General features: G+C 46.9%; 1 protein-coding gene across 4 annotated transcripts; it reads left to right on the forward strand.

Annotated features, from left to right (window-relative positions):
- Positions 1-20: 20 nt before the first annotated feature.
- On the forward strand, positions 21-24,665 carry Hsf1 (heat shock transcription factor 1). Of its 4 annotated transcripts, XM_051189214.1 has the most exons (14): positions 21-331; positions 19,690-19,798; positions 20,166-20,302; positions 20,564-20,688; positions 21,349-21,424; positions 21,498-21,559; positions 21,682-21,778; positions 21,874-22,010; positions 22,136-22,405; positions 22,846-22,932; positions 23,694-23,799; positions 23,877-23,942; positions 24,015-24,084; positions 24,163-24,665. In XM_051189214.1, exons 1-14 carry the CDS (start codon positions 215-217, stop codon positions 24,366-24,368), a joined length of 1,665 nt encoding a protein of 554 aa, XP_051045171.1. In that variant the 5' UTR covers positions 21-214; the 3' UTR covers positions 24,369-24,665. The 4 variants fall into 4 exon arrangements, with proteins under 4 accessions (XP_051045171.1, XP_051045172.1, XP_051045174.1 ...); XM_051189215.1 differs by lacking the exon at positions 23,877-23,942; XM_051189216.1 differs by lacking the exon at positions 22,846-22,932 and having other exon boundaries at positions 23-331.
- Positions 24,666-25,999: the final 1,334 nt, after the last annotated feature.

Genomic DNA, 25,999 nt, shown 5'->3' on the forward strand with positions numbered 1-25,999 from the left:
TGCGGGGCAGGTCACAGCGCCTGCGCAAACTGGATACAGGTCCGGCCCTAGCGAGAGCGCGCCGGTCGCAAGATGGCTGCGGCCATGCGAGGCCTTGCTGTGTGTGCGCAGCCGGCGGTGGAGCGGCCCGGACAGCAGGGGCAGCGACGACACTAGCTCAGCCATCAACCACTTTTCTAGAACGCCATCCCAGCCTCCACCCGCTTCGTCCGAGATGGATCTGGCTGTGGGCCCCGGTGCAGCGGGGCCCAGCAACGTCCCGGCCTTCCTAACTAAGCTGTGGACCCTCGTGAGCGACCCGGACACCGACGCGCTCATCTGCTGGAGCCCGGTAGGAACTGGCATGGGTCGGAGAGGCCCTTAAGAGAGGGTCCTCTTCCGGGAGGGACCCTACTAAGGAGAGGAGGCCTGCGAGTGGCCCGGTTTGTCCGGGTTCAGGCATCCTGGAGGGACAACGCCGCTGTCTGGGGAGGAAGTGAGCCCCGCCCCCAGAGCCACTCGGCGGAGAGTAGGCCGGGAACCACAGTCCTAAGTTTCACTGGGACGATAATGTCGGGGCTTCCAGTTCAGGTTCTTTGACTCACAGATGAATAGCTTCCCAAAGTCCGGCAAGCGTTCAGAGTTAAGTGGAGGGCCTACCGAATGCACAGAAGAGCGAGAGAGGAGCCCAACCTCATCCATGATAGTCCTCAGACGCCAGAGCATTTTTGGTAGGGCGGTGTCGAGCCCTCTTCTGTTGCCTAGCAGCGGGCTGTATACACCGCAGACCCTGCTGGACCAGCAGCTCTGCCTTACAAAGATGGGCTCTCATTTGTGTCAAGTTGAAGAGTAGAATTTGTAAACATCTCGGGTATGAGCACTAGAACTCAGAACTAACAAATGATGGCCTGAAGACAGGCCATCCTGATCCAGAGGGAGCCTTTGGAGGGATGGAGACAGCTAGATGCCAACTACTTGATCTCCTACAAGCCAAATCTGGCATCCTCTCGGGCTCTGCTGAGCACTCCCTCCTGCACACTAGTCTCTTAAACTGGCAAAAATGGCAAAGCCAGGGTGGAAGGTAGAGGCCAAGGCTTCTGCCTCTAAACTCTTCTCTGCCAAGACTAGAAACCACGTAGCTTCACTTTACACTAGAAAGTCTTCGTGATTACCTCAGTGGCTCTCTGTGGGTCTTTCGCTCACCGCGTCCTGGAAAGGAGCAGCATGTTTCCATGAAGGCCATCTTCAGATTACCACCTCTCCTAGACCTCATACTCCTGGGCAGAGACAAAGGTCCCACATTTCTATCTTTCCCCAACTCTCCACCTCTGCGTTGTTTAACTGAAAGAGAGCTTTCTTACCTAGGTCCAGAAGGGTTACCAAATATTCTCTGGAATAATCTGAGCTTAATCCTATTATGAAGCTCCATCCTGTCTGGTAATCTACCTGCTGTTTCTGCTTATAGATTGGTACAAATGTGGGTGACATGCCAGTGAACATTGTTCTAGGACAGGGTGTTCTGATGGGGGCCTCTCAGTGTGAAGATAGATCTGATCTGCCCTATGACTGCCCTCTAGCCACAGCTGCACATCACCTGTGAGCCTTGTTGGCATGTTGGGAGGTATGGGCAAGTAGTCTGTACAAAGCAGCAGTGAGAGCTGGCTTGATCATGAGTCTAGCAGCCAAGCTCTGGCATAGGAGAGGAAGAAGAGCTCCTTGGATCCGACTCTTTGGCCCACAGGTTGGAGATGCTGCCCCTGCCCCGTGTCTTGTGGGGACACTTATACTGTAGCCTCTTAACGGCATTCCCTGCAGGCCCACTGCTCTGGAGGCTTTGGGTCTGCACTCTGATTCTGAATGGCTTCCAGATATAAATTTTCTCGCCATTCTCAGACACATCCTCATCCTGGAGGGAAAAGGGAGGCTGTATACATGGGAAAGCCTGTCTAGCCCCCCAAATTCTTTACTGAGCCTTGTTAGGTCTGGTTGCTCATCCCTACCACTTGAACACAGAGTAGATTGCTACCTTTCCCTAGCTCCGTGGTGTTTGATTTCCCATCCCTGGCCCTCATTCAGTTACAGGTGCTTCATCAGAACAGGGACCTCAGGAGATCCAGGGGTTTCCCCAAACAGATCCCAGAGGATAGCACAGCATTGGGAAATTTAGGATCCCAGTAAGATCCATACAAGCATGTGAACATGCATGTGAGTGGTCCTTCCTCAGTAGGCTTCTCTGTACCTTGTACAAAGGCATCTCCAAATCCAGTACCCAGAGATGCAACAAGTAGGGTAGAATACTTGGATAAACACTGGCCTTTTCTCCTTTGTGCTGTGCTTCCTCTGTCTCCTAAGAGCCGCCTCAGTGCATTCTGAAATGGGGGACCAAGCCTAAATAAAAAACAAAAGCTCAGAACCTGTATCTAGCTTGATCCCAATTTTATGAGATCATTTTATCCAGTCCCTTTTTAGAAATGTTGAAGAGAAATAAGTTTGTCTAGCTCAAGAGAGTACAGATGGCAGTGATTTTGGTTTAATATTTTTCTAGTTCTAGGATGAGTGAGTGTGTGTGTGTGTGTATGTATGTGTATGTGTACACACGCACGCAGGCTCACTCAAGCACACGTGTATAAAAGCTAGAGAAGAACATCCAATGTCCTCTCTTAACATTTTCTGCCATGTTCCCTTAAGATAGCTTCTCTCACTGAACCTGGAGCTTGCCTTTTGTCAGCTAGGCTGGCTAGTCAGCAAGCCTCAACAGTCCTCTTTCTACCCCACCCAGCACTGGGCTTACAGGCTCACCCAGCCACACCCAGCTTTGCATAGGTACATAGGAAATCCAAACTGAGATGCGCATGCTTGTGCAGCAAGCTGTCTTTCCCTCTTGAATGTGTTTCTGACTTACTAAGCCCAAGAGTTGTTGTCCTACTAGGATCTAATTTGGGCCCCACTTGCCATATAAGCTAACCATAATATGCCACCCCCCAGGAGCTATCTGAGGAGCTTGAGAATCGGAAAGAGGGCCACATGATTTGTGCCAAACAAGTGCTAGGTCTGGTGGAAAACTGAGGCTTTATGTCCAGACTTCAGGGAGACACTCCAGTACAAAACTGTAGTGAAATCTGTCTCTCTCTCTCTCTCTCTCTTTTGTTTTTCAAGACTGGGTTTCTTTGTGTAGCCTGGCTGTCCAGGAACTCGCTCTGTAGACTAGGCTGGCCCCAAACTCTCAGAGATCCACCTGCCTCTGCCTTCCAAGTGCTGGGATAAAAGGAGTGTACCACCACCACCTATCTGGTCTCATTTTTAAGACACCCCCTGCCCTTTGATAAGCTTAACAATGAAGGTCTTAAATGCTAGGTGCCTCTCTGGTCTCACTCTAATCCCAGCATAATGGTGTGGTCCTCTTTGAGAACAGGTAGGACTGTGAGTAGAGCCTCAGGGGAACCTCTGTAATTGAAGAAGCTAAAACCACTGAGCAAGGGCTCTTGAATACCAATGCTGTGGAAGAGCTGGGTCCCAGGATGGCCGTTAGAGACATAGTAGTCTTTGCACTAATGCAGAGAAGGGCACCCACCTGCCTCAGTATTCTTCATGGGATCACTGAAGTATTTTAAAGCAGACTTCTTGGCTATGGTTGATGTCCAGAACTCCTACGACAGGCAGGGCTCTGACAAGCAGGTAAGTTCATTCTCAGACAGACAGCAGGAACTAACAGGCCCAGAGGCCTCACACACTTAGAGGCCTGGCAGCCAATTGACATGTCAGAGGTCGTGTATACCAGGGGCAGGCTGTAGTGTGTGCTGCAGGCTCTGCAGGCTCTGGTGCCTCCAAGTGATAGCTGTCAAGCAGTGTGTGGCACAGCAGTTTTTGCCCAGCACTTCTGTCATAGATGAAGTTGAGTTTCTGGTGTTTCCACAACTGTACAAGTAGGTAACAAATTTCCATTTTATAGCTAGAAAGCTGAGGCAAAAAGCTTGATGTAGAACTTTAAAAAAAAAAACACACACACACACACACACACACACAAAGCTGGGTAGTGGTGTGTACACCTTTAATCTCAGAACTTTGGAGGCAGAGACAGGTGGATCTCTGTGAGTTCGAGACCAGCCTGTTCTACAAAGTGAGTTCCAGGACAGGCTCCAAAGCTACACAGAGAAACCCTGTCTCAAAACATCAACAACAACAACAGAAGCCCTCCAAACTCACTGCCTGTCTTTATCAGACGCCATGTACTCCGTGTGTGCATGTGCACGTGTCAGGGAAGCTACCCAGGCTCAAAGCTGGGCCTGTGTGGGACTTACCATAGTCTCTGTAGACTCAGGCTCCCATGATAGAGTTTGACTGGCCAATTCTTTCTCCTGTAAGCAGAGCAGACATGGTCAAGAACTAGTAGCTCATATCCTGACAAGCTGGCCACTCGAGGCTCTGTGGACAACCCTGATGGTCCCCCTATGACTTGTGTACCTGTCCCCAGCTTTTCAGGAACAAAGAATAGTTGTGGTTCTAGGCTCATGGGGGTCACTGTGGGTGTATGTCATGTCTGCACTAGACAGAAATGTGAAGCAGACATGTTTAGCCACAATGCTTGGCATGAGGATAAAGCAAGCTGACTGTGGCCTCTCTAGGAACAAAGGAGGAATGGATAATAAGATGGGGTTGGGAAAGGAATAACTGAAGACAATGAGGTAGAGAGTAACACTTCCAGATGGATAGGCTGCATTTAAAATGTGTATTCTGAAAGGGGAAATTCAACTACCTCTGTGACTACTGTCTGGGGTGAAGTATGTGTGAATGTACATGAGCATGGGTGTGGTTGAGTAGACTTAAGAGTTGCATGTTGGGTATCTTCATCAGTCACTCTCCACCTTGGGTTATTTTATTTTATGTATATTTGTGTTTTGCCTGAATGTATTTCTGTATACCATGTGTATATCTAGTTCCTACAGAGGCCAGGAGAAGGGGTCTGATTCTTTGGAACTGGAGTTACAGATGATTGTGAGCTGCCATGTAGGTACTAGCAATCAAGGCCAGGTACTCTGGAAGAGGAGCCAGTGCTCCTAACCACTGAGTCTTCTCTCCACCCACTCCATCTTGTTTTCCAAGGCAAGTTTTTTCACTTGCCTAAAGCTCAGTCAGTGGGATGATCTGGCTGGCCATAAGCTCTGGATCCTCCTGCCTCTGCCTCTTCAGTGCTGGAGGGTGCTGGGATCATATGTGCTCACATTTATGTGCATGGTAGTGTTTATTTGTGTTTTTTTCAACAGGGTCCCTCTTGCCTCTGCCTCCTTAATGCTGAGATTAAAGATGCTCCCCTCCCCAATAGTTATTGCTGGGCATGGTGGTACATGCCTTTAATTCCAGCACTTAGGAGGATCTCTGTGAGTTTGAGACCATCTTGGTCTACAAAATGAGTTCCAGGACAGCCAGAATCCCACAGAAAGGACGCCTCCCCACCCAAAAAAAAAAAAAAAAAAAAAAAAAAATGTATTTTATGTGTTTGGGTATTTTGCCAGCATGCAGTAACGCAGTAACTATGGAGGCCAAAAGAGGTCAAAAGGTCCTATGGAACTGGAATTACAGGTGATTATTAACCACCAAGTATATCTGGGAACTGAACTTGAATCTTCTGCAAGATAAACAAGTGTTCTTGACTGCTGAAGCATCTCTCCAGCACCTGGGAGCTAGAATTATACATTTTAAGTTCTCATGCTTACACAGCAAGCACTTCACTAACTCAGCCATCTCTCCAGTATTTGTTATTGTATATGTATGTATGTGCACATTCCATAGTGTACATGTGTATGTCAAATGACAATTGCCATGTAGGTTGCAGGGATCAAACCCATAGCTCTTCAGTCTTGGTAGCAAGTGCCTTTTTCTGCTGAGCTATCTCACCAGCCATATTTTTACTTTTCTAAAGATGGTCTTGCTAAATTGACCAGACTGACCTTGAATTTGTAATCTTCCTGTCTCAATCTCTCAAGTAGCTAGGATTACAGGTCTCTACCTCCATTTTTCACTGCTCACCTTTGCTATGACCAGCACTATTGGCTCAAAATCAGAATGTTATTTTGGATTTGTACCTGAGGTTCCTCCTTACCTCTCCACAGAGAAAGTAACCAGCGGAGGTCTATAAACTGATAGGTTCTGTGCTGTGACTATTGTATTTCTTCCTGCATGGAAGGTAAAGCAGGTAGAGAAGACAGAGAGATCTAGGGTCCAGAGGCCACTGCAAGCCTCCTTAGATACCCCCCCTGTTCTAACAGGCCTGCCAGAAAATAGTTCATCACTGATGGGTCAGGAAAGTGAGTCTGGCCTGGGAGTAGATCATTGGAGAAAGAAGTATATATACAGGAAAGCCAGAGTTTAGGGGCTGTGGATATTCCACTCTAGAGGGAAGAAATAGCTATTTGGATCACAATGGCTAGACCAGGGCCTGCCTCTGGCTTAAGGGTTTCCTCAAATTCTAACAGGAGGAGGTTAGCCTGAGATGGAAGATGTGCTCTTGATGTCTAGGAGTACTGCCAGACTCCCAATTCCAGCCTTCTAGGCCCCTTGGTAAGCAAAGTTGACTGACCCATTTGTGTTCAGTGGCATGAAGATTGGAGTTGCTGGTGGCTAGGCATGAGAAGGAATTTACTGGTTCTGACACTGGGCATTGTAGCCTGAGCACAAATGACAGAAACACTAGTAAGAACTTGGGATAAACCCACAGGGAAGGGCAATGCTCAGACTGGGGAGTGCTAAGAGACGAGCCAACCTCTACTTTCTCTCCATGTCATTCCCCAACCTGGGTTCTCAGTCCATGTCTTAAACATGGAGCCTAGTCCCCCATTACTTTTCAGTTCTCTGGCTTCTAGGACCCAGGAAGTGGTCAGGCAACTAAGCTTAAGAGAGGGGCATGCCTCTAGCCTCACCTCTGGAGACATGAACTGAATGGCAAGGACAATGACTGAGCCATATTCAAAAAGAGTAGTTGGCAAACCTCAGGGAGCACCGTGGCTATTAACCTTCTAGAAACATGGAACCTTTTGAGAAAATGTACACAGTTTCAGGCTTACTCTGTATGAAATGTATACATACAGAATTTTGTGTGTATTTCAAGTTGTTGGTGTTGTAGAAAATAAAATCACAGACTGAAAATAAGACTTGCCGTTTACTGACAACTGTTAGTTTCAGTTTAGTAGCCAGTAATGGATAATCACCTTATCATGCTCTTTTAATTCCACTGACAGATTTTCATTATATACAAGTATAAGTTTCTAAAACTGCTTCGTGTTAGCAAAAGAAGACCATAAGCCACTGATGTAGAGAGATGGAACATTGGTTTAATTACAACTTCACCAGCTATCCCTGGAAAATCATAATAGCTATTAAGGAATGGAGTCATGCATTAAAAAGTACATAAGAACTGAAGTGAATCCACACTCTAGAGTTCTGTGTGGCAATGCTCACTGTAAGACTCAAAGGCAGAAGGAAGAACACAGAATTCAGACTATAGGATACTAGAGAAGAGAGATTCACCAAGAAAGGAATCTGCAGGGGTAGAATCTCCCTGCTCCAGCAGACAGTCAGCCTTTATGAAAGAAGGTAAGAAAGAGAACTGGCTGGGTGGCGATGGCTCATGCCATAGACAGTCAGATCGCAATGAGTTTGAGGCCAGCCTGGCCTACAAAATGAGTTCCAGGACAGCCAGGACTGTTGCACAGAGAAACCCTGACTCAAAAAATAGAGTGAGAGAGAGAGAGAGAGACAGAGAACTGTTGCTGAGAGACTTCAAGTTGTCACACAAGGCCACTGGGTAAATGAAACCTCACCAGCCAGAATGAAGAAACCACCTTAAACAAATACAAAAGGTTCAGGCAAAGTTTGGACATGAGCTAACTAAGCCCAGGGTAAAGATACTCTAAAAACAAACCTGAAAATGGGAGAGGAGAGTCAGCACATGGTTAAAGGCACTTGCCTGGCCTAATGAGAGCGTCCTCGGGACCTGTGGTGAAAGGAAAGAAGAAACTCCCTTCCAGCTGTCCCCTGACTTCCAACACCACCACTCCTAAAAAGGCACATAAATAAATAACTGCCAGCTGTCCCCTGACTTCCAACACCACCACTCCTAAAAAGGCACATAAATAAATAACTGCTTTTTTTAATATGGGGAGAGGACTAGAGAAGTGGTAGCAAGTGAGAACAGTCTCACAACTGTCTGTTGAAACTCTAGTTCCAGAGGACATGGTGGCCTCTTCTAGCCTCCATAGGAGTTGTATGCAGACAAACTACCATACATATAAAATAAAAATTAAAAAATATAAACAGAAAAGAACTCTAGTACCCACATAAAACATGCTGGGCGTAACAGAGAGCATGAACAGTCCCAAGCAATGGGACAGCCGAGACAGGAGGGTCCCTGAAGCACATTGGTTAATTTGTATTGGTTAATTTGTCAGCATCACTGAGTTTTAAGCCAGTAAGAGACCTTGTCTCAAAACACAAGGTGGAGGGACTAGAAAGATGGTTCAGTGGTTAAGAGCGGCTTCTCTTTCAGAGGACCTGAGTTTAATTCCCAGTACCACATTGTAGTTCATAATCATCTGTAACTTCAGTTCCAGGGGACCCAGCACCGCCTTCTGAACTACAGGCACCAGACAGACTCGTGGTGCGGGGAATACAGTCTGGTAAGACATCCATACACATGAAATAAATCTTTAAAAACATAAAATACTGGAGAGATAGCTCGGCAGTTAAGAGCACTTGCTGCTTTTGCAAAGGACCCAGCTTTGTTCCTAGCACACACATGTAGCTCCTGCTCCAGGGAATCCAGTGCTTTCTTCTGACCGCTGTAGGAACCCAAACATATACATACACTCAGGCAAAAACCCTCCTGTACATAAAAAAATTTAAAAATCTTAAAAATAAAATTTAAATGTGGGAAAAGAGACGATCTGCTCTACTGGAAATTGCCTGTAGATCACGAAGACAGTTACATAAGTGGTAGAGGCAGGAGGATTAGAAGCTCAAAGTCATCATTGACTATATAGCATGTTAGAAGCCGGTGTGGAATGCACAAGTTTCTTCTTTTTCGGAGGGGGGTGGGGGTTGCATGAAGAGCAAGAAGTAACAATGACTGAGAACTTGTCAGAAACTCAGGCACAAACCAGAATAGCTCCTAACGTGCAAGAATAGTCCCATATACTAAACTCAGTGATTATCCACATCAACATTTAAAAAAAAAAAAAACAAGAAAAATGACAAGCAAAAAGCACATTACAAAATTCAACACCCACTTCTTGATGAAAACTCAGCAAACTGGGAGTAGCAGGGACATTCCTCTGCATAGTAGAGAGAAGCGTGTCTGTAAATACTGTGGCTGATTGTGTGTTCTTGATCGTGAAGATTGGACACATCGCCAAGATTGGAGGAGAAGATAAGTTCTCTGCCATTTCTGCTTAACAGTGCACTGTATGTTCTGGTCAGTACAGTGTAGCAAATAAATATAAACCTTAATAAAAACACAAATTGGAAGGGTTAGCAGGATAATTTCTTAGAAAAATCCTAAGAGTCTACAAAATAGTTGGTGATATCCTAAGATCCAGGTTCAATACATAAAAGTGTGTAAGGCGCCCACCGTTGGTCTTGTCCCGCCACTGCGCCAGCCCCAAATAACGCACAGAGACTCTGTATTTGATACAATTCTGTTGGCAAGGTACTAGTTTCTTATTGGCTAGCTCTGCCTTAAGTATTAACCCGTTTCTGTTAATCTAAATATTTCCATGTGGTTTCATCCTACCAGGGAATGGGGCTAGCGTCTGGTCTCCCCAGTCTCTCCATGCAGACTCCTCATCTACTACTTTCTCTTTCCTCCTTGTCACCTAGTCCTGCCTCTCTTGCTTTCCTATTGGCTAACAGTGCTTTATTCATTAACCAGTATGAGAAACATATTTACAGAATGACACCTCCCATCAGAAGTGAATTATGTATCTGCATATGAACAATGAATTATTGCTGAACTGTGACAGGAGTAGAGAGATAATTCAACAGTTACATGCTTCCTGGTCTTGCAGAGTACCCAAGTTCAACTCCCAGTTCCCATCATGTGAGAGCAGCTAATAAACCACCTCTAACTCCCAATTCCAGGGGCTCCCACATCCGCTGCTTCTGACCTCTTCAAGGGTCACACACACAATCTTTTTTTCCTTTTTGTTGTAATATTTTCAGTAGTATCAGAAAACACAAGCAAGTCCTTGGCAGCCATTATGATCAGGTAAGAGCGCCATCCTCGGGTGAAGATAGGATGTATTCCAAGTCTTGGGGATGGGTGATAAATCCCACCCAGACAGCACTTCCATTCTGGTCCAGAAATGCTCACAAAGCTCTGCTTCCTCTAAAGCCTCTGGGAGGGCATCCTTCTCTGATGGGAGATATCATTCTATAAATATGTTTCTCATACTGGTTAATGAATAAAGCACTGTTGGCCAATAGGAAAGCTAGATGGGGGGACTAGGAGATGAAGAGGAAAGAGGAAATAGTAAGGAGGAGTCAACATGGAGAGTCTGGAGAGAGCAGGATGCCAGCTGGCTCTCTGGTAAGATGAGACCACGTGAAAATACATAGTTTGACAGAGATGGGTTGATACTTGAGACAGAGCTAGCTGATAAGAAACAAGTAGCTGGCCGGCAGCATTGAATCAAATGCAAAGTCTCAGTGTGTTATTTGGGGCTGGCGCAGCAGCAGGACAAGACCAGCAGCGGGCAGAAAAACCTACTCCTCACACTTCCCTGCTTCTCTCACTTGTGGTTGTTGCTGTTATTCTGTGGTTATTCCTTCATTTATAGCTGAATGATGCCACTCTGTCATTACCTGGCATTCCCCTGGGTGACTAACATTATTTGGCTTTCTTCTTGTAAGGGCATTAGTCCATTCAAATTAGTATGACCTCACACTGTCTGATTGCATGTGCAGCAACTCTATTTACACGTACAGTTACATTTTGAGGTATGGAGATTAGTCTTGAATGTATCTCCCTTTTTTTTTTTTTTTAACCCTTTATCTTCTTCCCCACCCCCTCCTACTTCCTCTGGAACCCTACTTCCCAGCATGTTCCTTTCCTTTCATTTATTTTCCTATTACAACCACTGAGATCAGTTAGGGTTGCTTGCATGTGCATAGTTGTGAGGTTATTTATTGGATTATGGTAACAACATTGGCTATACCCCTAAAGAAAAATAAAAATGGCTCTCTTCCTCCCCCAGCAGTTATTAACTACCAGTAGCTCCCCAGCTTTGGGGCACTTTCCATCAGTGCTGGAATGTTAGTACTCTCTGTTGATTGCAGATCACTGTAGCTGCCATGAGTTCATTGGTGCCATGGCCTACTCATATCCAGAAGGCAGGGTTTACAGTACTTCACCCATCCTTCAGCGTCTACATTCTTTCAGCTATTTTTTCTGTGACGTTCCCTGAGCCTTGGGATGGAATAGAGCAGTATAGATGTCCCCTTTGGGACTCAACACTGAACAATCACTTCTTAGCACTTTGAGTGGTTATGAGTCTAGCGTCTTAACTACTGCCCATTGCAAAAGGAATTTCCTTTAGCCAAGGTTCAGAAAAAAACTAATCTATGGGTATGAATATAACTATTTAGGAGGCAATTTGGCAGCATATCTAATTTGCAAACATCAGTAGTAGATTCTTAGCCATGGACTTTTAACCAGATTTACAGTATCAGGCATAAATCCATGGAGTGGGCCTCAAATTCATATATTCATGTCACTACTGTACCATTGGCCAGTTCTTGTTGAGCAAGTCAATATTGTAGCATGAAGTGTCAACCACTGATGACTTTCCTCTCCGAGCTGCCTTCATAGTCCTCTGAGGCATGAAAGCTAGCCAGCAGGAGAAAGTTTCTAGATCAGTTCCAGTTTGATTTCTTTATGTCTTGTAACCAAAGTATGTAGGATCTTCAGCAATAGAGGGTTTTGTTTTGTTTTGCTCCATTAGTGTTTTTGAGATAGTGTCTTACTAAGTAGTTTCACAGATTCATTTGTCTGGTGGATAGCTGGCAAAGATTTTTCAATTCTATAGGCTGCTGTTTCACTCATTTGAGAGTTTTCTTTGCTATGTAGAACTTTTTAATCTCATGGGGTATACTTGTCAGTTATTAACTGTATTTCCTGAGCTACTGGATTCCTCATTCAGGAAGTCCTTACCTATGCCTCTGTATCCAGAAATGCAATGTTTGGTTCTCCTGTAGCAGTTTCAGAGGGTTTTTTGGGGGGGTTTTTTGTTTTGTTTTTTGTTTTTCAAGACAGGGTTTCTCTGTGTAGCCCTGTGTTGCTGAAGTTTCTTGTTTACCAGGTCCCACCGCCCTTCTCAGCCCCAAATAAAAACACAGATACTACATTAGTTATAAAACTGTTGGCCGAGCTGGGTGTTGGTGGCTCATGTCTTTAATCCTAGCACTCAGAAAGGCAGAGGCAAGTGGATCTCTGTAAGTTCGAGGCCAACCTGGTCTATAAGAGCTAGTTCGAGGACAGCCTCCAAAACCACAAAGAAACCCTGTCTCGAAAAAACAAAAACAAAAAAAAAGCCATTGACTTGCCATTGCCAATTCAGGCTCCATAGCCTCCTTTTCTTTAAATGATTCTCAGCCATTTGAGATTCTTCAATTGAGAATTCTCTGTTTAAAGCTTTACCCCATTTTTTAATTGGTTTGTTTGGTTTTTCATGCCTGGTTTCTTGAGTCCTTTATATGTTTTGGGGATTAGCCCTGTATTGGATGTGGAGTTGGTGAAGATATTTTTCTCATTCTGTAGGCTTCCATTTTGTCTGTTGATGATGTCCTTTTCAGTTTCATGAGGCCCCACGTATTAATAGTTGGTCTTGCTGTCTGCGCTGTTGGTGTTCTCTTCAGGACGTTGTCTATTGTGCCAATGCATTCAAGGCTATTCTCCCACTTTCTCCTCTACCAGGTTCAGTGTATGTGGTCTTATGTTGAGGTCTTTGATCCACTGAACTTGAGTTTTGTGCAGGGTGATAAGTATGGATTTATCATCCTTGATTTCAAGCTGTACTACAGTTCTTTCAATGGTCAGGATTATTTTAGCCATCCTGGGTTTTGTTTTTCCAAATGAAATTGAGCATTGGCTTTTCAAGGTCTGTAAAGAATTGTTCTGTAGCTGGGTGGGTGGTGGCGCATGCCTTTAATCCCAGCACTTGGGAAGCAGAGGCAGGCGGATCTCAGTGAGTTCAAGGCTTGCCTCATCTACAGAGTATGTTCCAGGACAACCAGGACCGTCCCACAGAGAAACCCTGTCTCAAAAAAAAAAAAAATTGTTTTGCAGAATGGAGGAATGAGGAGGCAGAGGCAGGTGAGTCTCTGAGTTTGAGGCCAGACTGGTCTACAAAGCAAGTTCCAGGACAACCAGAGCTACACAGAGAAACCCTGTCTCAAAAAAAAAGCACTGGATGCTTCTCCAGAGAACCTGAGTTCAGGAACCACATGGTGGCTCACAATCATCTATAATGGGATCTGGTGCCCTCTTCTGGCCTGAGATGCAGGTGTACATGCAAGCAGAACACTTTTTACATAATAGATAAATAAATTTTTAAAATGAAGGAAAGAAAGAAACACAGCCCTCTATACCCATAACACTATTGGTTTGTTGACAGTCTCTTACTCTGATGAGCCTGCCTATATGAGTGCCTTGTTTCTCTTTTGCCACTTACAATATGCTGTTTTGTGCTGTATTTATTATTTTAATTATATATGATGGAGTGGAGCGGTGGTTCTGGAATATTTAAGAATCGGGCCTGGTGGTACATGCCTTTAATCCCAGTGCTTGGGAAGCAGAAGCAAGTGGATCTCAGAAGCCAGAGAAACCCTGTCTCAGAAAACAAAACAATAAAAACAATGCCTTTTAGAGTTGCTTAAGGAAATTAAATATTAAATACAGTCCTCCATTGGTATCGTACAGTAGTATTTTCATGTAACCTGCACACATCTTCCTGTGTATTTTAAATTATTTCTGGATCTTACGCTGATTTGCTTAGTAAATAATGCCAAAACAATGCCTATGCATGTGATGCACTGAGAACAGATTGTTTAGTACCTTAAGTTTACTGTTGGTAGACTCCATATGTGGGGGCTCTTTCAGAAGTAAGTTCCAGCCAGAATGTGGTGGCACATACCTTTAACCCCAGCATACATAAAGTAGAGGCAAGCAGATCTCTGTGAGTTTGAGCCCAGCCTGGTCTTTTCAGGACAGCTAAGGATACACAGAGAAACTGGTGGGGGAGCAATTTCCAGTCCTGTCTTCATCTTTTTTTTTTTTTTTTTTTTTTTTTTTTCTCTCTATTTTCTTTCATCTATTTTCTTTAAAAAAAAAAATAATAATAACTTTTTTATTTAAATTTGCAGCAACCTTATTTTACATGTCAATCCCAGTTCCCTCACCCCTCCTCCCTTGTCCCCTTCCCAACCCCCATTCCATCCCCATTTTGATCCCCAGGGAGAGTGAGACCTTCCATGGGAGATCTTCAAATTCTGTCATATCATTTGGAGCAGGGCCTAGGCCCTCCATGTGTCTAGGCTGAGAGAATATCGCTCTATGTGGAATGAGCTCCCAAAGTTCATTCGTATAGTAGGGATAAATACTGATCCACTACCAGAGGCCCCATAGACTGCCCAGTCCTCCTAACTGACACCCACATTCAGGGCATCTGGGTCAGTCCTATGCTGGTTTCTCAGCTGTCAGACTGGGGTCCATGAGCTCCCCCTTGTTCAGGTCAGCTGTTTCTGTGGGTTTCTCCATCCTGGTCTTGACCCCTTTGCTCCTCCTTCTCTGCAACTAGATCCTTTTATCTGTTTTCAAAAAAAAAAAAAAAAGTCTGCTTTTTTTTTTCCCTCCTGCACTCAAGTCTACTGTATGCTTATACCTTTTCATGTGTCTTTAGAACATTTCCCATTATTAGCTGTGTGTTTAATGGTCCTTCCTTTGCTTCTTCAAATATTATTTCTTTATTTCTCTGAGCGTATTTATCTATTCTTTTATATATATGAGTTTTACCTGCATGTATGAAAGTGTATGCCTGGTGCCTGTGGAAGCCAGAAGAGGGTGCCAGGTCCCCTGTTCTTGGAGACTTGCAAGCTGCTCTGTAGGAGCTAGGAACTGAATCCATGTCCTCTGCAATAGCAGCAACTGTTAACTGCTTAGCCATCTCTCCACTTCCTAAGCATGTTTACAACATTATACTGTAACACCCTCAGAATGAGGAGTCTTCCAGGTTCGGTCGGTACCCCAAGAACTCAATGTCCAGTCCAGTTGCTGCAAAACGCATGAAACGTTTGCACAAACGGGCTCCTCCAGCACACAGGCTAGAGAGAAGCCCCCTCCCCTGGGCCCAGGTGTTTTTAAAGGCAAACCCACAAGCTTAGGGAGGGGGTGGGACCCTCTGTCCATTGAGTACAAGACCCTTGGAGGCCGATGGTCTGCTATTAGGGTCAACAGACCTTAGGGCCTCAGGGTGTGCTAATTAATCTTGTCTGGGCAAACTGGAGGTACAGTTATCTCTTTGTTTCTTAAGGACCCTATTTACCACCTGTTGACTCACAGGAAAGGAGGGGCAGTGTGAATTTTTCTTATCTCAGGGCCTTGTGAGAGGAAGCTAGCAAATTCCAAGGGACAGATATTGGTTTCTAGGTTAGTTCATCATTAACATTACTTTTTAGGTCTTTCAATACTTATGTTAAATTTATTGTCATTTCCTTCTTGGGCAGTTTCTTTTGTTTCTGTTGCTCCTCCTTTTCACCAGGTATGAGTCACATTTCACAGTTTCTGTAGGTTTTTTTTTTTTTTTTTTTTTTTTTTTTTTGTCACTGGTATATTGTGGGACTCATGGCTGAGTCATCTAGCTGGCTTGTGATTTGGCCAGGCTTTGTCAGAAAGACTGCTTCTCCTTGATGACACTAATGCCTCACAGTTGTCACCTCCAGCATTGAAGCACCAGCAATTACTACCTGATTTTGCTGTTGTTTATACAACACCTGGGGACATAGATTGTTGGGTAGCCAGATCAGTTTGTGACTGCAGTGAGATTGTTGGGCTGCTTGTTTGCAGTATTTTGATGGGTTCATTCAGCTAGAACAGAATTGAGCCAGTCTTCCATTTGTTCTAATCCCAAGGGGCTCTTTTTAGCTTCCTTTTTCCCTCTGGGCAGACTGGCCTGGGGCTTGAGCTTTCCAATGCTGTTTGACCTCAAGGGAGCTAGAACACTGTACTTATAGATTGTGTGTCTTATGGGCAAACCCTCAGGACACATGGCTGGGCAGTAGCTATTGTACTTCCCAGCTGAACACTCTCAACATGCCCCTGGTTTTCTCTGCCCCTGGGACTAGTCTGTATCTGGGAGCATTGTGGGTAATGTGGGGGACCATTCCAAGCAGGAATGTGATATCAACCTATAATTGGAGAATGCATACATTTCCAGTTTCCTTAAACCTTGACAGAACTGAGAAAAGGGGTCCCCACAAATTAACCACACTTTTCAGGGTGCAGCATCTAATATGGGGGTTTAGTGATAAGGAGAGACTAGTTCATGCTACGGGTGCTCACTGACCCATTGGGTTTTAGTGGTTTCATTGGTCATTCTTATTTGATGCCTGGGAACAATTTCAGAGACATTAAATTATCTAAACAAGCTTTGTATTTGTCATAGGAGAGGAAGCACTTCCCTAGAGCTCCACATTCCTGGCCCAGAATTGGGACTTTCCTTTCCTCTTTAGGGATAGGAATCCTCATCCTGCAGCTGATCCATGGTCATCAACCATCTGTGCTGATGTGTCTGACATGGCTGCTTGCAAGGCCCTTCCTTAGATTATGAAGTGACCATGTATGAATCCCTTTTAGTTTTTCCTGTTTGAGATTCATATAGTGTCTTGCATGTTACCTCAAATTTGATATGTTCCTGATTATTTTTCCTAAGTATAGTCATTTGTCCATTCTCATTGTCTGAGCTTCCCATTAAGCATTGTAGGGTCTCTACAACTCTGTTCACTTTTATTTTATTACTCTGCCTGGTCATTCTGTTGCTGTGAAGAGACACCATGACCATGACAACTTTTTTTTTTTTTAATGTGTACTGGTATTGGCCTACGTGTATGTCTGTTTGAGGTCCTTTGGAACTTCCGTGTGAGTGCTAGGAATTGAGTCCATCTCCTCTGGAAGAACAGCCAGTGCTCTTAACTGCTCAGCCATCTCTTCTGTCCCCCCTGCAACTCTTATAAGAGAAAACATTTAATTGGGGGTTTACAGTGTCAGAGACTTACTCTGTTATCATCAAGGCAGGAAATGTGTCTCAGTACTGGAGTACTTGAGAACTACATCCTGATCCACAGGCAGAGAGACTGGGCCTGGCATGGACTTTTGAAACTTCTAAGCCTACTCCCAGTGGCACATTTTCTCCAATAAGGCCACACCTCCTAATCCTTGTGTTTCTTTCAAATAGTGACACTCCCTAGTGACTAAAGCATTCAAATATGTGAGCCCATTCAAATATAGGGCCCATTCATTCTTTTTGTTTTTGTTTCTCAAGACAGTGTTTCCCTGTATAACAGCTCTGGATGTCCTAGAACTCACTTTGTAGACTAGACTGACCTCTAACTCACAGAGATTCGCCTGCCTGTGCTAGGATTACAGGCATGTGTCACCACCACCCAGGCACCCGTTCTTACTCAAACCACCACACATTTTTTTTTTCCTATCTTTAGACTTTAACCTCAGTTGGCCTATTTTTGTGCTTATTAACGCACATTCCTCACTGTTCTCATCTTTCTTGAGTCCCCAGGTGAATTGTTTATTTGTTGAGGCAGGGTTTCTCTATGTAGCCCTGACATAAAGCAGCACCTGCCTTGTGCCTCCTGAGTGCTGGGATTAAAGGTGTGCATCACCACTGCCTGACTGTTGATTCCTGTCTTTAACACATAGCCTGGGGGTTAACAACCCAGCTTTATATCTATCCTATTTCCCATTCCTGCCAGAGGGTGAGCCCATGGCCCTCCTAGGTCTTTGCTGAACATGGAACAGCTCTAATGTGTGCTTAGCCTTTGGATTCCCAGGAATATTTCAGAGTCCCTAGTGATCCCTCATTCACCACCTTTTAAGGTTTCTGGCTAACCTGTGGTGTACATTGTCTCAGCAGCCATTTCAGATCTTACTCTACATGCTCCATTGTCTCAACTGGGTCAGCTTCAGGTCAAGCAAAGCCAGCCTTGCTTGGAGAGACCTCTAGCCCCCCAGAACCTTGAGCTAGCTCTCCCCCATGTTCCTACTACCATTGTTCCCACTGGTTTCAAAGCTGAGGGGAAGAATGGGGACTGGAAGTGTGATGTAAAGAGCCCACGGCTTTCCCTGACACCATACTTCCTACCAGTGCTTTTCCTGCTACTGTGCATTCTCTTCCCCCTTGTCCACCACCCTCCTGTCTATTTAGACTGTTTCATTCCTCTGCATTTTGTAAAGCAGCCCCAGTGCTAATCCAACACCTTGGGCTCCTTTGCATTTATTCTACCTTGTCTGTGTTATAGACTCCCCACCCTAGTGAAGAAAGCTGTTCCTTAGCTCATTTGTCTTGTGCATCCACGAGGCTACTGTTTCCTCCCCACTGTGGAGCCTCCCCACTCCAGTATCTAATGCCTCTGAGTTGCCATGGCACTTCTGCCCCTCCTAGTGGCTCTGGACTGTGTTCAGGAGAGCACAAGCACGGAAGTGCAGCCATGTAGCTAGCATTCAACAATCTTGAGTTCTAAAAAGAAGCCAGGCAGTGGTGGTGTACTTCTTTAATGCCAGATCTTGGGAGGCAGAGGCAGGTGGATCTCTGTGAGTTCTGGGCCAACCTGATCTACAGAGTGAGTTCCAGGACAGGCTCAAACCCCTCTCCCTTTTCAAAAAAAAAAAAAAAGAGGTATTTCTGAGCAGGACTGTCTTCCAGCAGCAGAAATTCCATTCCTGTTTCTTTAGTTGCCATAATTTGACTTCGTAGAGCTGTCTGTATGTCTCTGTATGTGTCTGTACATATATGTGTGTACCACATGCATTCAAGCCCACAGACAACAAAAAATGGTTATCAAGTCACCTGAAACTTGGAATTACTGGCAGTTGTGAGCTGCCATGTGGGTGCTGGGAAACAAACCCAGGTCCTCTACAAGAACAATAAGCACTTTTAATCACTGAGCTATCTCCATTTCTGCTATTCTTTTGTTTGTTTTGTTTTTGGAGACAGGGTTTCTTCTGTGTATCTCCGGCTATCCTAGAAATTGCTTTATACACCAGGCTGGCCTCGAACTCACAGAGAGCTTCTTGCCTCTGCTTCAAAATGCTGGGATTAAAGACATCTGCCACCACACCCAGCTGACTTTCGCTATTCTCAAGGAAAATTTGCTGATTAAATTTAAATACTAGTCAGTCCTTACTGACAACCATAGTACTGTGGGTGATTTACTAATGTTAGCAACTGAAAGCTACCGGGAAGTAGGATCCTGTCTCTGACTCCATGGTCCTCATTGTTCAGAGATAGTCTCCATGGCCTGGATGCCAGCCATAGAGTCCTAAGATTGAACTCACCTCCTGCTTCTCTCTTGGGGGAGAATGGAGAGGCGCTTCAGGCCATGCTGGGAATATGGTGGCAGCTGCTACATATCACCTGCCCATATATCTCCTGACAGAGTGGCAACAGCTTCCACGTGTTTGACCAGGGTCAGTTTGCCAAGGAGGTGCTGCCCAAGTACTTCAAACACAACAACATGGCCAGCTTCGTGCGGCAGCTCAACATGTGTAAGTACCTCTTGTGGGATGGTAGCCTCCTTCCCAGGGGCGTGGAGAAATGGACCCCAACATATTGCTAAGAGATGGAGGCCTAGGTTGGCTAAGGAAAGGGTCCTTGTGGGTATAAGCCTGATCTCCCTGAGGAAGAAAGAATATATGAAACCCTATCCTAGTAGCTACACTTCCATTTGTAAGAGAGGAAGCTGTGCAAAGATAAGGTCTTTTCCAACAATGGTTAACTGGCTATGGTAAATGGACACCAGCTGGAATTTCATAGTTTTTTAGGAGGTCCCTTGCCTGCCCTAGGCTATGGCTAGGTTATTGGGGGTCTGGTTCCTGGTCCTCAAGTAGAACTGCCCCACCCCCATATGCACAGATGGCTTCCGAAAAGTAGTCCACATTGAGCAGGGTGGCCTGGTCAAGCCTGAACGGGATGACACCGAGTTCCAGCATCCATGTTTCCTGCGTGGCCAGGAACAGCTCCTTGAGAACATCAAGAGGAAAGTAACCAACGTGAGTCACCAACCCTGAGTACAGTCCCTCCCTGTCCTGAGATCTCCCTGCAGGCTATAGGCTGGGAGATACTTCTAGGTGGGTGCTGCAAGACTAGCCTGAAAGCAGAGCCTGTATCTTTTACTTGTCTCTCTCTGACTGCCCCCCTACCCCCACCCCAATGTTTCTCAGGCCCTCCCTACTCCTTGGATGCCCAGGTAAACCACAAGAGCCAACCACCCTCCAGAGCCACTTCAGACTCATATATTCCCCAACCCTCAGGTATCCAACTTGAAGAGTGAGGACATAAAAATACGCCAGGACAGTGTCACCAGGCTATTGACAGATGTTCAGCTGATGAAGGGGAAACAGGAGTGTATGGACTCCAAGCTCCTGGCCATGAAACAGTAGGTCCCAAGGCTCTGGAGGGTGGTCAGGTTACTTTGGGTCTCTATCCTGCCCCAGCCCACAGAGCCATTGGGGGTTTCCTCCCACTTCCTAATCTGCCTTCCATTGTTTATATGGCAAAAACTGTGTGGCCTATTCTTCTCCATAGAATAGGGTTGAGAACTCCCTACTGCACCCACTTCTCAGTCCCCTGCTGGGCTCTACCTGCCCATTTTCAGGGGTTGAGCACACAGACCATCTTTGTGTGTGCCTCTCTTAAAACCAGGCTGGCAGGAGCCGACCAGAACAGTCCTGGGGCTAGACCTCCCCGCTGTTGGCTGTTCCCAATGGCCCCTACTCCTCCTTTATCACTCATCTGCCCTTTACCCCCAAACTGAGGGTTTACAATCTTTCCCAAAGCCCTGCCTATGTGTCTAGCCAGTATGTGACAAGTCCTGTGGCCCCCTTTTTCAGCAAGGATCCTGAAGGGTACCATCAGGCTCTGTCCATGCCCTCCTTCCCTGGCTGATACTTCAATCGTCCCCTGGAAGTATAACAGAGCTCGGGACTCAGTGGTGCTAGTGGCTCTCATCTGGTCTAGCCCTGCCTCACTAGTCTGTCAACAACCTAACTCTCTGACTCTTCAAATATGATCCAATTGACCCAGCATTGTGTTGCAGTGAGAATGAGGCCCTGTGGCGGGAGGTGGCCAGCCTGCGGCAGAAGCATGCCCAGCAGCAAAAAGTTGTCAACAAGGTGAGCAGGGCTGGTGGTAGGTGGGTCCCCTCCTTGACTGGGTCAGGGTGACTGTATCCTCTCTGCCCCACAGCTCATTCAGTTCCTGATCTCACTGGTGCAGTCGAACCGGATCCTGGGGGTGAAGAGAAAGATGTGAGGCTCTGGGGATGCCTGCACTGTCCACTCTGGCCTTGAGCCTTGGTGTCCTCTGCTTGCTGTATATCCTGGGTACCACCAAGGTCTGTGTAGACAGTTAACCTGTCTCTTCATTGCAGCCCTCTGATGTTGAGTGACAGCAGCTCAGCACACTCTGTGCCCAAGTATGGTCGACAGTATTCCCTAGAGCATGTCCATGGTCCTGGCCCATACTCAGTAAGCATCAAGCTCCATGGGACTCCCAGTAAGTGTATCGTGGGTGCTAGGCTCCATGGGTATACCTTGCATGTGGCCTTTGTCTCTAATTGCAGGCTCCATCTCCAGCCTATGGCAGCTCTAGCCTTTACACCTCTGATGCTGTCACCAGCTCTGGACCCATAATCTCTGATATCACTGAGCTGACTTCTACCAGCCCTTTGGCATCCCCAGGCAGGAGCATAGATGAGAGGTGGGGCTTCATTACCCTTATACCTCCTGTCACCCTAATGGGCCAGTCTTTCATAAGGCCCTGGGAAGTAGGTGGAGCTAACTTAGGCTTCTTCTAACATGTTTCCCAATATCTAATATGTTCAGGCCCCTGTCCAGCAGCACCCTGATTCGTGTCAAAGAAGAGCCCCCCAGCCCACCTCGGAGCCCTCGGGTACTGGAGGCAAGCCCTGGGCGTCCATCTTCCATGGATACACCTTTGTCCCCAACTGCCTTCATTGACTCCATCCTTCGAGAGAGCGAGCCTAACCCTGCTGCCTCAAACACAACCCCTATGGACACAACTGTAGTCCATGCCCCTGCTCCTCCACCCTCCTCTACCCCTGAGAAGTGCCTCAGCGTAGCCTGCCTAGACAAGTAAGTCATGTGCCCACCCTGCCTCCCTTGTAGCCTCTGAACCCCACAGAGTGAGATTTCTTCAGGCTGGACACAGGGTATCTTTGACTTCTTAGTAAGGTACAATCCCTGCAGTTTGCTGGGAATGATGGGTTGGATCTGTTCCCCCAAATCGGAGAGTGAACTTGAAACTGGGTAGGGAGACCAACCACATCACTAGAAATGGAATATACCCCTGCCTCCTGGGCCACCCTTACTACTGGCATCACCCTCTCTTGTGGCAAGCCCCATGATCTTTGGATCTGCCATTCTCCCTAGATCTGACACAGGAAATGATGAGCCAGGGCCCAACCTTGACCACCCCTCAGGCACATCCCAGAGGCTGAGCGAGTGAGGAGGGTGGGCACGGATCCCCCATCCCCCACCTGCAATGGGGGGGCTCTTGTCTTTGTATCTTGCAGTTTGGCTCGCGCTCCACAGATGTCTGGGGTTGCCCGCCTCTTCCCCTGCCCCTCCTCTTCCTTTCTGCATGGCCGAGTCCAGCCAGGGTTAGCGCTGCCCCCACTTGGGAGGGAGGAGGACTCCGCCAGGGCCCCTCCCACAGCCATGGACCAGTTCCCAACCCAGGCATAGCACTTGCCCTGCCCTGCCTGGCGAAGAGCATCAAGAGATGGTCTCACAGGCTCTACATCTCTACTGACTCCCCTTTGCACAAGCCAGTAGCTGTGATAGGGACAAGTTTTCCTTCCTGGCCCAGTCACCAGTACAGACTGCTATGATGAGCTTCCTCTCAGGGTAGGATAGGCCCCATGGCACCTACAAAGCCCTTTTAACACCTTGCCCTTGGCCCAGGTATGCCCTTGGCCTAAGGCCTTCTGATCTAAGGGAGTACAGATCTACCCATACCAAGTTCAGTTCTGTTTCCTCTCTTACTCTCTTCCTGGTGCAGTGGCAAGACTTAGTGAGCCAGAAATATCTGCCTGTCCTCCTGCCCATTGGAAGTATAAAGCCAAAACCCCTTGTCCTTTTTCCTCTACCACCCTCTTGTCCCAGTCATAGTTGCTAACAAAGCCTCCTAGGATGGCCTGCCATGCCATATCCTACCCTCAGCAGCCATGGAGGGCAAGCTTACTTCTGCCCTTTCTGGCATCTTCCCAGAGTTCCACACATACTGTCCCCCAGCCCATGCTGGCTATACGGATGGACCTTGCTTGGGGGGCTGTAACCAAAGGGGAGCCCTTCTCCAGCAGGAGTGCGGCTGGGTGGGAACCTGGGGCACTAGTTCACCTGCCCACTTGCCCTGGGCCAGGAACGAGCTCAGTGATCACTTGGATGCCATGGATTCCAACCTGGACAACCTACAGACCATGCTGACAAGCCACGGCTTCAGTGTGGACACCAGCGCCCTGCTGGACGTGAGTCTGGTTATCCCAACCCACCCTGCCCCATCCTGCCCATAAACCAGCCCTGACTTCCCTCCCTCCTCCTGCAGCTGTTCAGCCCCTCGGTGACCATGCCCGACATGAGCCTGCCTGACCTGGACAGCAGCCTGGCCAGCGTGCGTAGGCGGGCAGGGTGGGGGGCAGAGGGGGCCATCAACAACCCTCATTGTGTGTTCTCTGTCCCACAGATTCAGGAGCTCCTATCTCCCCAAGAGCCCCCCAGGCCTATTGAGGCAGAGAACAGTAACCCTGACTCAGGTGAGCTAAGCTTCTGTCCTACTCCCAACCCTCACTTCCAGCTTGCCAACCCCCACCATCCTGACCCATGCCCCACAGGGAAGCAGCTGGTGCACTACACCGCTCAGCCCCTATTCCTGCTGGACCCTGATGCTGTGGATACAGGGCACAGCGAACTGCCTGTGCTCTTTGAGCTGGGGGAAAGCTCCTACTTCTCTGAGGGGGATGACTACACAGATGATCCCACCATCTCTCTTCTGACCGGCTCTGAACCTCCCAAAGCCAAGGACCCCACTGTCTCCTAGAGGTCCCAGGAGTTGTCAGCATGGCTTGTGGCTGGTCTCCAACCTACCCCTAGGACATGGATGGTCCTGGGGAGACAAGAGTCAGGCAATCCAGGACATCCTAGGTCAAGCCACCACTACCCCAGTGGAACATAGATGGGCTTGGGCCTGGGCAGTGCCTCAGGTCAAGAGGAAGATCCTGAGGGCTTCATACCTGCTGCCATCAACCCAGCCCCAGGTCTACTTTGAGTCAGAGCCTCACAGCCACACTTGGACTGACCCTGCGGGTTGTTCATAAAATTGTATTTTGGATTTTTACATTGAGAGTCCCCTTTAACCCTTCACAAATAAAAAAATTATATATATATATATATATATATACACACACACACACACACACACACACACACACACACATGAATAGATGATAAACAGGTTCAACTGTGGCTTCCTGTGTTTCCTCCTGCCCTAAGGGATGCGGAAGTTGGGGTTGTAGGCAAGGAGCCCAGAATGCATTACATGCTTCCTTGAGTTAATATAGATATCTGTGATACCCCTAGGCCTACCTAATACCATAGAACCAGTATTTGCTCACAGCTTTCTCTCTCTCTCTTGGGGGAGGGGAAGGGGAAGGGTATTATCTAAAATAGGGTTTCTCTATATAGTCCTGGCTCTCCTGGAACTTGCTTTATAGATCAGGTCTGGCCCCAAAACTACAGAGATCTGCCTATCTCTACCTCCCCGGTGCTGGGATTAAAGCCATGTGCCACTCCCTGGCTCACAACTTTTTCTTTAGGGTCCAAAAACAATCTAGCCCATGTTGTCAACAGCACCCCTCCCCGTTCCAGGTATAGCCATTCAAATGCTCTACGTGGGCATGCTGGACATATTGGCAGAACCAGACTCCCACATCTATCAGATACTGGACTGGTTCTGAACTTGTTCCTGGTATCTCCTTGAAATGGGAGAAGACAGGTGAAAATGGCATCACAGGTGGCTGTGGTGCATACCCCATGTCCTCAGGCAGCTGAGATCACTGCATAGCACTACATACTCACCTAGTTACCAACTAAAGTTCAGACTAGTAGTTGATAAACACCCATTAAGGCAAGGATGAGGATCCTGGATTACCAACAATTTGGCAGGTACCAGAACTTGGGGGCAAGGTAGCCCTCTGTTCAGAACTATTTCTACTATTAGAGCCAAGGTAGTTTGGAAGAGTAGGCCAAGCCAGTCAAGTTTGGCCCCTGTGCAGCACAGCTTAGGGCCTCTAGCCCAATTTGTTGAATGGCCTGATCCCAAGGACTTGAGGCAGATCCTAAAGGTACAGTGTGTGTAATTCCTGGGCCCCAGGCCCCACCTCTAGAGATGCAGATCCAGATTCCTGCTAGTGGCACTGTGGAATCAAGGTGCTTACCTAGAGTCCAACAACACAAGTGAGCCCTGCATGTCATCCCTTAAAACTAGGCTCCTCACCAGGGTGGTCCTCTATTGAGTTCACAGAGCTCTGAGCTGTGGTCATGCATGGATTAGTAGGGCAAGATAAGAACTCCCTGGACTTTCATGAAAATGGCATTGCTCAGGTAGCATTCTTGAGCCACCACTGCTGCCTCCTACTGTGTCCTGTCCTGCAGCTAAATAGCTGTAGAGTG

The sequence above is a fragment of the Phodopus roborovskii genome, unplaced genomic scaffold (assembly GCF_943737965.1).
Source record: "Phodopus roborovskii unplaced genomic scaffold, PHOROB, whole genome shotgun sequence".
Taxonomy (NCBI): domain Eukaryota; kingdom Metazoa; phylum Chordata; class Mammalia; order Rodentia; family Cricetidae; genus Phodopus; species Phodopus roborovskii.

Coding starts and splice junctions, on each gene's coding strand:
- Hsf1 (XM_051189214.1), top strand. CDS start 215: ATGGATCTGGCTGTGGGCCCCGGTGCAGCGGGGCCCAGCAACGTCCCG. Junction 332..19,689: donor CGCTCATCTGCTGGAGCCCG/GTAGGAACTGGC, acceptor ATCTCCTGACAG/AGTGGCAACAGCTTCCACGT. Junction 22,933..23,693: donor CATGGCCGAGTCCAGCCAGG/GTTAGCGCTGCC, acceptor GCCCTGGGCCAG/GAACGAGCTCAGTGATCACT.